The sequence below is a fragment of the Amia ocellicauda genome, chromosome 3, assembly GCF_036373705.1.
Source record: "Amia ocellicauda isolate fAmiCal2 chromosome 3, fAmiCal2.hap1, whole genome shotgun sequence".
Taxonomy (NCBI): domain Eukaryota; kingdom Metazoa; phylum Chordata; class Actinopteri; order Amiiformes; family Amiidae; genus Amia; species Amia ocellicauda.
The window spans coordinates 11,358,569-11,373,706 of record NC_089852.1 but is presented as its reverse complement, the minus strand read 5'-3'; the positions used below and the strand labels follow the sequence as shown (position 1 = coordinate 11,373,706).

General features: G+C 38.5%; 1 protein-coding gene and 1 long non-coding RNA gene across 6 annotated transcripts in view; one reads left to right on the top strand and one right to left on the bottom strand.

Moving 5' to 3' along the window:
• The window catches only part of itpr1b (inositol 1,4,5-trisphosphate receptor, type 1b), a 144,618-nt gene extending 130,311 nt beyond the window's left edge, over positions 1-14,307 (top strand). For all 5 annotated transcript variants that reach the window (XM_066698146.1, XM_066698145.1, XM_066698144.1 and 2 more), the window contains 5 exons: positions 312-451; positions 1,786-1,951; positions 3,844-4,004; positions 10,277-10,438; positions 12,927-14,307. In XM_066698146.1, the coding sequence (XP_066554243.1) occupies positions 312-451; positions 1,786-1,951; positions 3,844-4,004; positions 10,277-10,438; positions 12,927-13,013 (716 nt within the window). In that variant the 3' untranslated portion in view covers positions 13,014-14,307. The remainder of the gene's footprint in view (positions 1-311; positions 452-1,785; positions 1,952-3,843; positions 4,005-10,276; positions 10,439-12,926) is intronic.
• Positions 1,175-2,384, bottom strand: LOC136736874 (uncharacterized). The gene is made up of 3 exons (XR_010811900.1): positions 2,211-2,384; positions 1,693-1,893; positions 1,175-1,439 (listed from the first exon to the last, which is right to left on the bottom strand). It is a non-coding gene; the product is annotated as an uncharacterized LOC136736874 (long non-coding RNA).
• Positions 14,308-15,138: the final 831 nt, after the last annotated feature.

The following is a 15,138-nucleotide window of genomic DNA, read 5'->3' as shown; positions in this document are numbered from 1 at the left end:
TTTTCGATGGGTGTATAGGCTAAATATGTATGGAGTGACAGTTGAATGTTCTTAACTTGATGCAGTCAACTGGAATCTTTCTCTGTGCTGAATCAGTGGTCAACATGTAAGATTGTTTACATAAACTAATATGTATTAAACTAAATGAATCACTAATTAACATGATTTAAAAAGGGGGTGAGTAGTTTTGTCAATATTTTTTTAGTACTATGTAAACAGTTTTATGCAGATCTCTTTTTTTCCAATATTTTTTTTGTGACCCCACTAAACCTCACTGTAATGGATACCAAATGTCTCTGGTTGTCATTCAGCTCTCAGCACGGAGTCGGCTGTGTTTGAGGATAAGGAGAGGACCTGTGATTCGTTGCTCATGTGCATCGTCACTGTGCTGAGCCACGGCCTGAGGAGTGGGGGCGGCGTTGGTGATGTTCTCCGAAAGCCTTCCAAGGAGGTACAGGAGGGAGTGGATTGGTCGCTCATACATTTGGTTTAATTGAACAAATCATGGAGTGGCAGTTTAGCCAAGTGTATGCAGCTCAAATAATACTGCTTTTGATTACTGGGGGGGCTTGACAGTTTCCCCTCTCAGTTCTACAACCACACTTTAGTCCCAAATAACGCATTGCAGATGTTCAATTGGATCTTTTGCATTGTGCTGTTTCGGACATCTTAACTGGTTTCACCAGAGGTTGAATTAAAAGATGGGTGTTCCAGCTCCCAACTTTCATTTGTGAGTGTCTTACAAATACCATTCATTTAGTCCTACCCTACCCAGCCCCTAAATGTAATTGCATTTGTTCTTGGTTTTAACTCTGCTTTAAGATATTATTCGGCCTTTAAGCATTGCTGCGTGGTGGTAACCATAATGGAAATGCATTTCAATGGCATGAACCAATTATCTATAGAGGGTTTCTCTTTTGGTTGGCTGTTTCTAATGTGGTTTAAACTAGAAACATGGCAGTTAATTTCTGACATTTTAACTAATCAAAAGAAGAAGAGTATAAATCTGTTAAATTCTACCAAAAACTACCTTAATAAATGGAAGCGTGTCAATGGTCTATGCAGGTTTTTTTTTTTTTTTTAAATATAAAAGTACCTTTTCGAATGTCACTTGAGATTTCCATTGTTATTGAATTCTGCTTGCGGGGAAATCAGAAAAGGAAATCTTTGCTGTACTTGTATTTTTAATGCAAATCAGTAAATGTTTGAATTCAGAATAGAGATGTCAATATGGTGTGTTACCACTGAAATATGAAACCTTTCGTTTCTAAGAAGTTGGTTTCAAAGTGATGCAATATCTATTTTGGCACAAACATATATCCTTAAGAGTTTGAAAACTCGAAACTACACGTTTCTCCAAGCCTGCTGTAGTAATGATGTCCTTTGTTTGTCCCAACTTGCTTATATGCAAACATATCCTTTTTGTGAAACGGTTTTCTCTGAAATTGAAAAAAGAAAATGCTACAGATATCGAGCACATACTAGCCAACAGGCAACATTTAAAATTCCAGTATATAACGGATGTATTATTCAGTATCTCATGGACTTATTTTTCTGCAAGTTTTGTAGGGTAACTACATCACACACATACAAGTACAATAGTCATGTATTATAAGTTAGATTACATTTGTTCATTCCCCTATGTAGGCTTTTTCAAATGAGACACTTAAATGCCAGTAAGTGGGTAAGTACCTTTTGAAAGGGTGAAGCAGGGAATCGTTCATTATGAGCATTTAGCAGGTGTTACAGCAGTTCATCACAATTGCCCGGCTTTTGCTTTTGCAGGAACCTCTGTTTGCCGCCCGTGTGATCTATGACCTGCTGTTCTTCTTCATGGTCATCATCATTGTTCTCAACCTGATCTTTGGGGTCATCATTGACACTTTCGCAGACCTGAGGAGTGAGAAACAGAAGAAGGAAGAAGTCCTAAAAACAACTTGTTTCATTTGTGGTAAGGAATGGAATGATGGCTATTTAAATGGTAATTTCTATCACAGATTTGAGAAGACACCACCGTCTATCTCCCACATGGTTTTAATTAGATAAATGACTGTACATCAACAACTTGAGGTTCTAGCAATTTTTTTTTTCCCTACATTTGTGTGATGTGATTCTGCAAATTCAGGTTAAACATTAACTATGGAACAGGCTTTGGTGTTGACCATTAATACATTTGGTAAACACTGCTGACTTTGACAGACTGTACTCACTTTCTGGTCCCAGCTGTCCCTAATCATAAATTGCCACCAAACCAAAATTGCCACGGAAGGGAAGTATAGCCGGTGTCATGTGCTGTTGGCGGGGGTGCACTGGCTATAGACAGAGTGATGAATTCATTTAAGCACAGTGCGTCCAAGGGCACAACCAGTGCTGAGTAAGTCAGGTTGCAGCATAATGTGCAGCTGGCTGGCAACTGAGAAATCATTTGTTGGAAAGTAAACACAAGCCCTGCCTGCAGTAGCCAGGGATGATCCGCCCCCTCTTCCCAGAACGGTTAGTCATCCTTGTGTTGTAGGAGTTCATCCTGTTACCAGTCAGTTGTTATCCCTAATGATGATAAACCTCAACCGAGACAACACTAGAAGTAAAGTAATCTACCAGTATATATATATATATATATATATATATATATATATATATATATATATATATATATATATATATATATATATATATATATTTTTTTTTTTTTGGATGTTGCCTGCTTTTCTTTTTTCTAAATAAAATTATCTGGATTCCTGAACTTTAGTAATATTTAGCAGATGCCTTTATTGAAAGTGACTTATTGTTTAGCAAACACTGGCATTCAATGTTTTTCATATAAACAGTATTACAAGGGCAACAACAATAGAGTGAGAGAGAAAATGTAGAATGATCAACAGGTGTAATCGAAACCGCTGGTCTTAAGGAGGCTTTGAAAGGTGGTAAAAACCTGAGCAGCCCTAATAGGAAAGGGCAGCTCATTCCACCATCGTGGGGCAAGATAGGAGAAAATGAGATGGGTCGTCAGTCACCTGAGGGAGGTCATGACTGATCGACCTGTCTACATCTTTGAAAGGATAAATTAATTTAAATTAAGACATTAGGCCAGTCCCTGTCCTGTGATGGTTTTGCCTTGGCTGTGATATTAATGATAAATGTATATCATTCTTATGTGATGCTTTTCTCAGTAAAGCTCATGTGTGTGGTGGGGGGAAGCTAACTGAAGAGGCATTTGCAATGCATGAAGCCAGCATACATCTCACACCTTACCTCAGTGGAACTCACTAATGGGTAGCAAAGGCCAAGTATTCCAGCTAGGCTCTGAAAACAACCTAATATAATTAGCAAGAAGCCATAGATCTTTATTAGTCAGTCCAGTCTTCATTCTGGCTTATGTAAGTCATTAACCCTACCAACTGTTTGCCTTCACTGTGTGCCTTCACTCCTAAACTGTTGGGTCTTTCACTGCATGCATTTTGCTGAATGCAAGATTGGTTTACTGAATGAACTGCTGGGATTGTTTTAGTGCAAAGCTCAGTAGAAATGACCACTAAAATCTGCACAGGTTCTGCTGTGAGAATCGGTGAATCTGGAAAGTGTCCTTGTAGCACACATTGCCAGTTGTACCAAAGGCACCAACAGGAATTTACAGTTCAATTTGGTCAATGCTTTATCTTCATATTGTTTGACAAATGAAAGTTAAAAAAAGAGAATTAGGGGGTGCTGTGGTTACCATTTACTATCAACGTGTGGAGGAAGGCAGTCTGCTGCTATTATGAAGTCCTGTTGTGAACACGTGTGAAAACATGATTCTTATTTAAGTCACTTAATCCAGCTGTGGTTTTTGTCTTTCACCTAAAGGTCTTGAGCGAGACAAATTTGACAATAAGACTGTGACGTTTGAGGAGCACATTAAAGAGGAGCACAACATGTGGCACTACCTGTTCTTCATTGTGTTGGTGAAAGTGAAGGACTCCACCGAGTACACTGGGCCCGAGAGCTACGTGGCAGAAATGATCAAGGTACATTGTGAATTATTAAACTACATATACGTAACTGTCTCAGTATGACAGCCAATGTTGACAAGAATGTCACAAAAAAATGGAAAGTATTTAAATGCTCCATGGAAGTAAATGCTTTTGCAGGTTTTCTTTTTTGTTGTTGTTAAGTAGATTATGCACACTTCACATTTCTGCCATGATTTGAATGTCAGGGTTCACCTTAGGGCCTGTTTTTGTTTTTTCTCTCTATCCCCCAACCCCCCCCCCATATGACTCGTGTTTTTGTCTGAGCCAGAGTTGGGACTTTGCTTCCGCCTTCATCACAGCAGGGTGGTGGCAGTTGTACGTGCTGCTGGTTACTAAAGAACTACCTTATCTGATCTTTAAACACTATAAGGAGTAAGTTAGGAAATGTGGTATGAATAGCAGCTGCATGCCAGGTTATATAAGCATAAAACTGATTTTCATTCCTCACTCAGGAACAGTGCTGACATTCTTTTAGATTACTTTCTGACTTGAGGGAAGGTGTCACTTTTTCCTGACCTTAACTACATTTGACTTATTTTGTAATGTATGCACAGTTAGATTGTTACCCCTCTTTCCTTCAGGTGCACCTTTTTTATTAATGGCATATCTTTCTAAGATTGCTGCAGAACTGCACAAGTAGGGAAGGGTGTTGCACTGAGTATTGTACTATGACTTTACTGGACTTCTTCTTGGAACAAGATGTTGGGGAATCCATCAAAATATCTCCTGTGCCTGGGGTTGATATGTAAGCTTTATTCCTGTTACAATTATGTTTTTGGGAATGTTGTATTCAGTCTGCCAGAAGAATTAGGGGCATATAATACCATTCAGGATACAAGGTACTGGGAATCCCCTTGCTGTGAATAGGGTTAATTCTTAATCCACTAGACTCCTGCAAAGTCTTAGTCATCCTAAACACCCCCTCCACCCCTCCACAAACAACACCAGTCTGGTGACCAGAAAATCTCACAGTCTCACCGTCATGGGTGAGTGGTGTGGGAAATTGTTAGTTTGGTGACTGCACCCCACCCAAGTAAAAAAAAAATTAACCTCCTTAAGTAGTTTCTCCTTTAAAGACAATAAATGGATAGTGTGCTTGCTCAGCTTCCGCCTTACTGTAGAAATTACCTTTTATTAGGATAAATGTGCTGCTTTTGTGGTAAATTTCTGAAAAGTGGAAATGAGATCACCTGTTTGGGTAATTAAAGTAAAACACCAGAGCTAGAAAATTGCCCCTTTTCCTTTTATATATATATTGTGGTTTGGGGTCATTGATATTTTCAGGGTCAAGTGCTTCTACGGCCCAGTCTCTCACCCTGCTGTTTATGTAAGGGAGGTTTAGAGTCTTGTGAGGAGTCACCTGAGAGAGGATTAGTGGGCTGATGCCGAGAAGCCCGTCAGAGCTGCTGTCTAATAGCAGCTGGCCGGAGCAGACCGCCTGCGCTCCTGGCATGTCACGGACTTCCTCACAGTGAGCCTCCGCTGGCATGCGTCGGAGGGCTTACATAAGTCTCCCCTGCGTGCGTGTACTGAATGTGCTCAGTAAACCTGAGAGCAACGGAGTCTGGTAGGCAGGTACAGGTTCCTGTTTTTTGTAAGTGAGCATTCCCAACATGGAGAGAATGCAAAGAATTATTTCAAGATAAATTCAAACGCAGTGAAACCGACACACACGCCTGCTTCTGGTTGCTTTGCCTTGTGCATCTAACCTGCAGAAGGCGCATTTGTCAAAGTACTGAAGGAAAAGTGGATCATTTAAAACTAGTTCTCTCCATAATAGTGTAATTTTAATTCCATACATTGGAATAAAAAGGTTTGCACTATGGCAAAACATGTTTTTTTAAAGCCAAATACTTTCTAGTGAATCCTTTTTAGAGTGCTCATGTTCTGCATTTGTCCCCTACCTAGATTGAAAACTAACATCTTTGTTAAATTGGGAACTTGGTGCTTTTCTGCTTGGGGAATTCAATTTAGTTTGTTCCCACCTAATGAAAATAAATAGGCTTTGTCACATACAAGTGATCCCAGTCTGTTACAAAAGTCAAGCACTGAAACAGACTAAGGGCTAGATCAAACCAAAACTTTGATCTACCAATAAAATTTGAATTACAAACTTATACTATATTGCGAATTGATTTTATAAGTAGGAGAAAGTGGCTTTACATTACAATACATTAAAATGCAATAGGATACAGGTTAGTACTTTGTGATTCGCAGGTAGGTCACAGTTTTGATTTGGTTGGAGGGAGGAAAAGTAGGCAAATTCACAAATGTTACACATTTGTATGTTTTAACAGGGCAGAATTAACAGTGTGAATTGGCAAGAGATCTTCTGAAAGGTAATTTCTGTCCAGTGTAAAACTGCATTCCTCTGCTTATACAGCATAGAGCCTTGAAGGAAATATGCTGAACAACTCTGTATATACAAAGAATGAACAGTAACAACCATACATAGTCAAGTAACAAAAAGATGACCACAGTATACATCTCTTCATAAAGTTGATAAGAGATTTGAATAAAATGGCATCAGCATGTAAAACATGTTAACCCACACGAATGTTACTAGAGTGATAGGAATGAAGTTTGCTAGTTTGGTCAGCCAGATGCTTCTTTATCATTTAGGCTGGCTATGCACAGTTTACATTCTGGGTTGAAATTTAAATGGGACCCTATTGTGATATGGGATGTGACCTGCGTATTATTTTTGGAGTGCTTTCAATTTACGTTAGCCTTTACAGACACAAAACAAAAAAAACAAAAAAATCTTCATTCATTCAGTATGCACTTTACGGACCATACGTCTTGTCTGCGTCTTGTTTTGTAGCTGAAAAACCACACAGCATCCTGTCTTTGTGTGTCGGTCCTTGTGGTTTTAAAAATGAAAAATGCACTTCCTTCACTTCCCTTGAATTGGTACAAAGTTGAAGTAGTCGATGAACTAGAATATGATGAAGCGATAGCGGTCTCGGACTTACTGGCAATGTTTTGAATTGTAAACATGGTTGCAGAGACCGCTGGGGGCGGGGGGGGGGGTGGTTGGCAAATTCAAAACACAAGATTGACACTGCACTGGAAGAAAACATGGAAGAATAGATCCAGACACAGGGAACACGAAGGACATTTCACACAGTTCATTAGCAGACTCCGTCCAGGGTCTTGCGTGACTTGTTCTCTCCTTTAATGCAGCTGTGCAGAATATGCCAGTTAATGTTTGACCTAACTTCCACACTGAACAGCTAAGCACATGCATCTATCCACTCAGATATTGTGTATGTTGGCAGGCTGCTGACTATAAGTGGGATTCAGTGAAGGCAACAGCAGATTCTTCTAATAGCCATCCAATAGGGCCATGGGACTCAGGACTTGTAGATGGAGGTTTGTAGTGTCAGTTATGGTTTGATGAGAAATTACATTACAGTGTGCATTTTAAAAACTTTCACATGTTAATTGTAAAGAAATGTGATGGGAAAGGTTGTGTGATGCTCTCCAGCAATTTGAAGTGATCCCTAATAAATCTCTTCAGAACACAATGAATAGTAACCCAAATACAATAGTCTTAGTGTTGGAAACAATAGTCAAATCTTAAAATAACTGCATGGACTTGCCAGGGACACACCAGTAGCTATGAAGCAAGTAATACAAGATCTACATAGGTTAGGGATAGGTTAGATTTAACAATCTCTCTCAGTATGTCTTGCATATATGAAATCTAAATAAATACAAATACTCTGAATTGTTGTTTATTTTTCAATGTTGAACTAATTGCATTTTTATAGCAGTGGACACAACAACCAATGTGAGATTTATTTTTTTATAGTTTACTGTCCTGTCAGTGTCTTTGTTGTGCAATGCAGGCAATTGCAGAATGGCAAAAAGTCTACCATTTTCAAGCAGCACTAGACCAAGTGCAAGACAACTGTTTCAGGAGTGGGAAGACAAACCACATTTTGTGAAACCTTGACAGAATTACATTTAGTAGTATTACAGTCCTATATATTTTTTTTTTCTTTACACAAAACTGTAACAATTAGATTAATGAGGGGGGAAAAGATTCATTTTCAGGTTACATTCACATTACAGACCTACTTGAGGGTAATCAAGGTAAATAAACTGCCACATGTCTGTCTCAGGAAGTCAGCCTGAAAAACCACACTCGCATTTCTTCTCAGAATGAGTAAAGTGAAGCATCACAAACTCTGTGATTCCCCTCTGCTTTCCCCCCCCTCCTTTTTTTATACTCTTCTGTTTGGTTGAAACTAATACTGTGGACAGAGTTTGAAGGCTGGTCAGTACTCCCCCGTGTCTGAGATTGCAGAGCTGTTTGCACTGTGGGGACTTTTCCACTCTTCACGTTACCTAGAAGAGCACTAACCAGAAAGCCTGTGAAATGTGGTGAGGCGGCTTCCTTTTTGCGGTTTCCAGTGCCCTCCAGATGAAAGCGTGTCAGCTAGTGTGTGTTGACGGGAACAGAAAGCCAGTCTGCACAGCCCCCACTTGCACTGCCCAAGCATGTAGGAGGTTGAGCTGAGACAGTACACAATCCCATTGGTATGTGAGAGGCCAGTGCTGAATGAGGAAGAGACCAGAAGGAATGCGTGGCGGGAGGGCCCTGTGGCTACTGTCTGCAAGCAGACTGCCACAGCCCCTGGTATTGTACAATCAGGATGGCCTTTTGTAATTTTTCATCTAACATGCTGATGTTTTGTTTAAAATGTGGCTTGTTGGTATTAGCGACTGCTATTAGTCTTTTCATCTCCAAGGAAACAATGGCCTATTCGGTTCCCATTGCCATTGCAGCCTTTCCTGTTCTTTCTTGGTCTAGGAGTTAAGCAATTTTCTTTCTTAAGAGGCTGTTTCATTCTTAAACAGCTGTTTTAAAGCTATTTGTAGTCATTGCGGCCCCAAAGTGTTTTCCTGTTCTTTAGGAAAGTTATCCTTTAATGGAGGTCAGATTAAATCCATGTGTTGAATTAGTCAATGAATGAAAAATGTATGCAAGGTTGAGTTTATCATTAATAAAGACTCAATAACTCACTAAGGTTCTTTAGGGACCTTTTCTTCAGGTAGATTAGCCTTTTCCAAAGAGCAAGCGATTTTCTTAAGTTCTTACAAGCATTCTTTTTTGAAGTTTATGGATTAGTCAGATCTGCTAAAGATGGATAAAATGCAACTATGGTACTCAGCCATACACAGTATTCAGTGTACTGTTAATTTTGTTATATATTTTTTTTATTATACTGTATTGAACATTTTAATGTCCAAGATGAGGCTGTCTCATAGACGAGGTTATGTAGATGAGTTCTGCCGCTTTATTGTGGACAACTACATAGGTAAATATGTACTATGTAGCATGACTTTTGCAAATTTTATTTTGTTCTTAGTTTTGAACTTCGAGATGTATGGCCACTAGTACGGTTCATAAAATTATTATTCGGAAAACACGTGTCTGCCGTGTAAAATATTTCCCAAGAAAATATATATATATATATATATTTTTTGTCAAATCTGCTTTTTAATTATTCAACTCACCATGATCTTCAGAAAATTAATTCCTCAGCCAGATCATTATAGGTTTTCAGTAATCCTACATAAATGTTGTTCTAGAGTTCCTGAGTCACTGTGACCAACCACTGCCATACCTCCAGTCCAGATGATAGCTTTTGTAGCTTCATAAGCTCTGAACAGCATTTTAATAAGTTTTATAAATGTGCATGACTGCTTGACCTCTTGTCCCTATGTATTTTAAAAGGTGTTTTGCCTCTGAGAAGTTTGTCCTATTGTTATCATTTAAAACATGGTTTGCATTGGCAGCCTGTACTACAGCCTCCTCTGGAATCTGTTCATTACCTTATATGGAAATTCCTTGCGTTTCTTTTCATTTGGGGAATTTTTGTGGAGCTGACACTTGACTAGGCAGGTCTGAGAGGTGAATGGCTTGTAGGTTTTCAAGATTGACTGAAGGTTTGGGACAATGACTCCCATGGAGCTTTCGATGAGGGCACTACATTAGGCAGGACAGTTTACAATATACCCAAACTGAGGAACTGAGGTGATAGCCAAAGATCTCATTGTTTTAATATATACCATGCCCTTTTAACAGATTTGTCCAAAACTGTCCCCCATGTAAGCTTCTATAAATGAAAGCATTTATTTTTTTTCTACACAAAACTCCTAAAAAAATTTGTGATGCGGTACTCTGCTGAGGGGTTTTGCACCATGGTGGTCTCTGCACTGTTCTGATCTCTAGAATGACTTGTGTGTTGCAGGAGCACAACCTGGACTGGTTCCCACGGATGCGTGCCATGTCTCTGGTCAGTAGTGATGCTGAGGGGGAACAGAATGAAATTCGCAATCTGCAGGAGAAGCTGGAGACCACCATGAAGCTAGTGTCCAATCTGTCTGGCCAGTTGACAGAGCTCAAAGAGCAGGTGAGTCTGCAGCAGCTTCTGAACAGTAGACCTCTTCCAATAGGGCTGTGTTACTGTAGACACATGCTGTACCGTAGCGCTGCAGTAGCAAGATTCTAGGGGCATGATTTGTACATCAGACTTTACAGCCCACTCTGGCCAAAGAGATTTCCAAAACTGAAGTCAACCACCATGGATGTGCTCTAAGACTCCTTTTAATTAAGTTTATACAGATAGTGGAGTTCAGACACATGTATACTGAGATCTCAAGCTGTTAATCACTATAGCATGTGTTGAATTTACCATCTGAGCTCTGCAGTATATACTGCACCTAGACTGCTTTACCAATTCTGTTTCAAAACACACTGCCCCAAAACCAATTATCACCTAACATGAGCAAGTTTTGTCAGCATGTCAAAATGTACGTCACAACAAAACAGCCAGGTGTTTCTATACAACTGGCTACTGCATATTTTATTTTACTTCCAAGCAAAGATTCTAAGAGTTACCATGTATTTTTCATCTCTAATCATTGGTCTTGTGGTAGTACATACTAACAGATTTCAAAATATTACATTAGGGGTCTTCAAGTCACCGAGCAGCCAGTATAAAATCTCAAGCAAGGTTTGACATTAATGCAGTGTCCTTATAAATAAAGCCTTTAAATAATTCTTGAAGGTGCCAGTGTAAATCTGAATTTATGCAAGTGTGAGGGGGTTTGTCTGGAAAACCTAATCAGAATATCTATTTATGTGGCTCTCCTATGTTGAGAGCTAGATATAAATGCTGTCCTCGACCCATTCTTAGTGATTACCAGATTTGGCAAAGATTTTTACACCACAATGTTTAAAATTGAGTACATAGTGAGTTGACACTCAATTTATAGTTTCTCATTTTATTTTCCTGAGGTTTGCTTTCATCAGATAAAAATGGCAAACGGCCTGAAATTTGTCAGCAAATACTGATATCAGGATTGAAATATTCAACAATAAGACTCTGGGATTCATTTTTTGTTTGCTCTTAGCCCCTCTTTTTTTTTTTAAACTTTATTTTACTATTTTTGTTTACTAACTTTTTAGCTTCAGGAAGTATACTTGTTGGGGGAAGGCAGTAAAATGAGAAGTCTCAACAAATAACTCAAATCTTGATGCTGTGGTCCAGACAAGGAAAAACCAAACTGTCATTTGAGGAAACCTTAGATTTAGATGCAATAGTACTGTCTGCCAAATGAAGATCAAACTAACTTCTGTTTTTGTTTATTTTTAATGTTGGAAAGATGTATTGAAATCAGAAAAAAAAAAAAACATATCCAGGGTAATGCTGGTTTATGCAATTTTTAAGGGTCGCACTTTTTTGTTTGTTTTTGAAATTACATTCATCAGAATACATGCATTTATGTTTGTTATTAGTTGTAAGATGTAAAGGCCTAACATTGAGAATATGTCCAATACAAATTACAAATGACAAATTATGCTTTTCCAATAAAGTAGTTTGCCTTTAGAGGATGATCTCTACCAAGGAGGTCTACAGTCCTGGTGAGCCGTATCATTGCTCTTCCCAGCCTGCAGGGCGTCTGCTGCACACTGCATGACAAGAAAGTGGAGCACAAACAAGCAAATCCTTTAAAAAAAAAAAAAAAAAAACTGCTCCATCTGTTACATCACATGAAACCTAATTTCCTAAATTAGTTTGCAGAGCTTTAGCTCCAAGGCCTACATTTCTACTGCAGGACTTTCACCCCCCAAATCCTCCTTCCTCCTTCCTCCTTCTCTTCTCTCCTCACATGCGCAGACAGACACACACGCACACACTCCCTATCCAAACCCATGCTCTCCTTCCTCCGTGCCACTTTTATCCTGTCTCCATAACCAAGTTTTTGCTTAAAGGCTTCTTTGATGGATCGGTTTAATTTTTGTTATACTACCCTTTTTGTTTTGAAAGCCATCCTTATGACCCGGGTCTGTGATAGTCACATGAGGCAGCTCAATTTCAGAACATCAGTTTTTTATAAAAGAGAGATTAGGCATTATTCACCACATTACTGACACAACTGAAAGAAAATTATCTGTTTATCAGGTCTCTTGACTTTGATTAAAGCATTGTTGTTTTCATATAGTGTTATAAATCGTATGTGAAGTAATTGTAAAACTATTTATTTGACGACTAATGACTGTTATTTACATTTAAGGTTGTTTACATACAAAATAATGAATTTTTGTGTTACTAAAAAGGCAAAGATTACAATTAAACGGCATGGCTCAATCCAAAACAGCAGGGTTTTTTTTCTGCAGGTCTGTCTTTCTCTTCCGTCTGGTTTAGTCTTGTTTCTTGGAACAAGAAACTACAGCTTCGGGAGCGGCTGCTTCTTATAATCCTATTGTGGAAACAGTGTCTGCAGCCGTGGGTTCGCAGCAGTGCTACTGAGACGTCAGACAGGGTGCTGTATTAGCACAGGAAATGGCTTGTAGCTATGAAAAAAAAAAAAAAACAATCTTGTCAATCTTTCCAGATGACTGAACAGAGGAAGCAGAAGCAAAGAATTGGACTTCTCGGCCACCCTCCCCATATGAATGTAAACCCACAGCAGCCAGCCTGAGGAAGCAGGGAGAAGTGCATTTTCTTTGTTTTTCTTAGAAGTCGGACAGAAGTGGAACTGTCGAGTTGATGTAATAAGATACACTTGTCAACTACTGAATCACAATTTGTGAATGTGTAGTGTACCAATAGAAACACATACTTATTATTGGGGTTGGGGGGGTTAAAGTTTAGGCCTTCCATGGTTTAATTCCTCATTTTGGATTCGGTGCCAAAAGATTCCACATGAATAAATGAAGTGAATTATTACTTTGAAAAATGAATGGCCTTTACTGGATGAACTTGAAACACAGCAGGACTGTACAGGACAGCAAGAAGCCAGATGAGTGAAACTTGTTCAAAGACATTTGTTTTTTGTATTTAAAACAGTAGAGCAAGCAGTATTTAATGTTATTTTTGTATGATGTGCAATATGAATACTTTAATATGCAACCACCTTAATATGTAATATGTCATTAATGTCTTAAAGGGACGGTATAAAGTTTTCATTTTTAGTTTCTCTTCTAAATTGACTGAAGAGTATAGGCGGGCCAATGGCAATGCATGTGCAGGCCTCCTCTTCCTTATCATTTAGGGGAAAAATGTACTGTAAACATAAGTTCTTCACACAGATGCATAGCTGTAGAAGTTCCCAATTTAAAAACTAGGAACTATTTTTATTTGAATCCTTTTCACCAAAAAAAGTGTGCGCCATCTGTACTGTACATATTTTAAACTACCTTTATGACATTAACTATATTCCCTCATCTTTTAAACTAGACTGTGAAACAAATCTTCAGACCGTAATCTTTAGATTAGCCCAGCCTAGTTCACAAATGTTCAAGATGCATTACTTGTTTTTCGTTATGCATTACAGACCCTTATAACCTGCTGTCTATGACCAGTAGTTTTGCTTTCTATACAGATGCCTGTCATGCTTGCCCCTAATATTTGTATCTGTCCCTTTAAGACTCATAGATGAGCACTGATTTTACCTGTGAAAGAGCCACTTTTTTTTTTTTTTGGGGGGGGGGGGTTGTATGCTTTGTTTTGCTGCATTTTATTGTACAACACTTCGGCCTGCTTTGTTTTATTCATTATTATTTTTATCTTGTGGCTGAGATTTCAAAAGTGAAACCCTTTTTGTATATCTGTCAGATTTTTGTATAGGGACCTCCATTTGCTGAAGGAAGATGTCTTACTATATAAAGCAGTGTTACTGAAAACAAAAAGTTCAGAGTACTAACTTTCAAAAATGTAGTACTGTTGGAGATGTAAAATGCATTTAAATCTATTTAATAAACTTCATGAATGAATTTGCCTGTTTTACACTTATTTTTGTGGAATGTTCTGTGTCCTTTTATTACAGTTTACAAACTCAATCTTGTAGCTCTTATTTTACGTATGCCTCAAACTACCATTTAAGTAATGTGATCACTAATAAACATTTTTTTCCCTTCAGTCATTGCAAACCTTCATTCTCATTCCATGTTTTACCTAGTTAAGTAAGCATATGCTTATATTCATCTTCGTGGGATTTGTATATATGGAATAGTAGTTTGAGCATTTTCAAGACAAAATAAAATTGCCATAGGAGAACACAATTGTTATTCACTCAGAGTGCTTGTTGATCTTTTTGTGACCATATCCTTTACAATCACACTTTGTTATACCTAAACTCACTATCGATGTTCATCTAATCAGACTGAGGAAATTGAAACGCTGGCCTCTGAGGCTTGAATGTCTAGACTCAAGTTCACACCGTTGTGAATGTATCAAATGTGAAGCCCATTCTGTGAAGGTGGGCATTCACTTGAGGTGCTCTCTTTTGCCATCGCCTGAGTGGAGAACTTGAGATTTCTTCTGAATTCACAGTTCTGTCAGGCTGCAACCACAAAGGGCTCTTGATCTGCTCCAGACTGCACATTGGTTTGGGGTTTTTTCATCATTCTTTTGCTTGTCTTTTAAACCCATTCAATTTAGATCCAGACTTTAATTTCTGCTACCATTATTTCAAGGCTTATAAATGCCTTAAACCCTGCTTTTCCAAGTAGGTAATTCAGTTAATTACATAATTTGGATATATTTATTTCCCCCTTTTTTGCATGTGATTTCAATGACTAGGTTTATATATGCAGCAGAAGAAC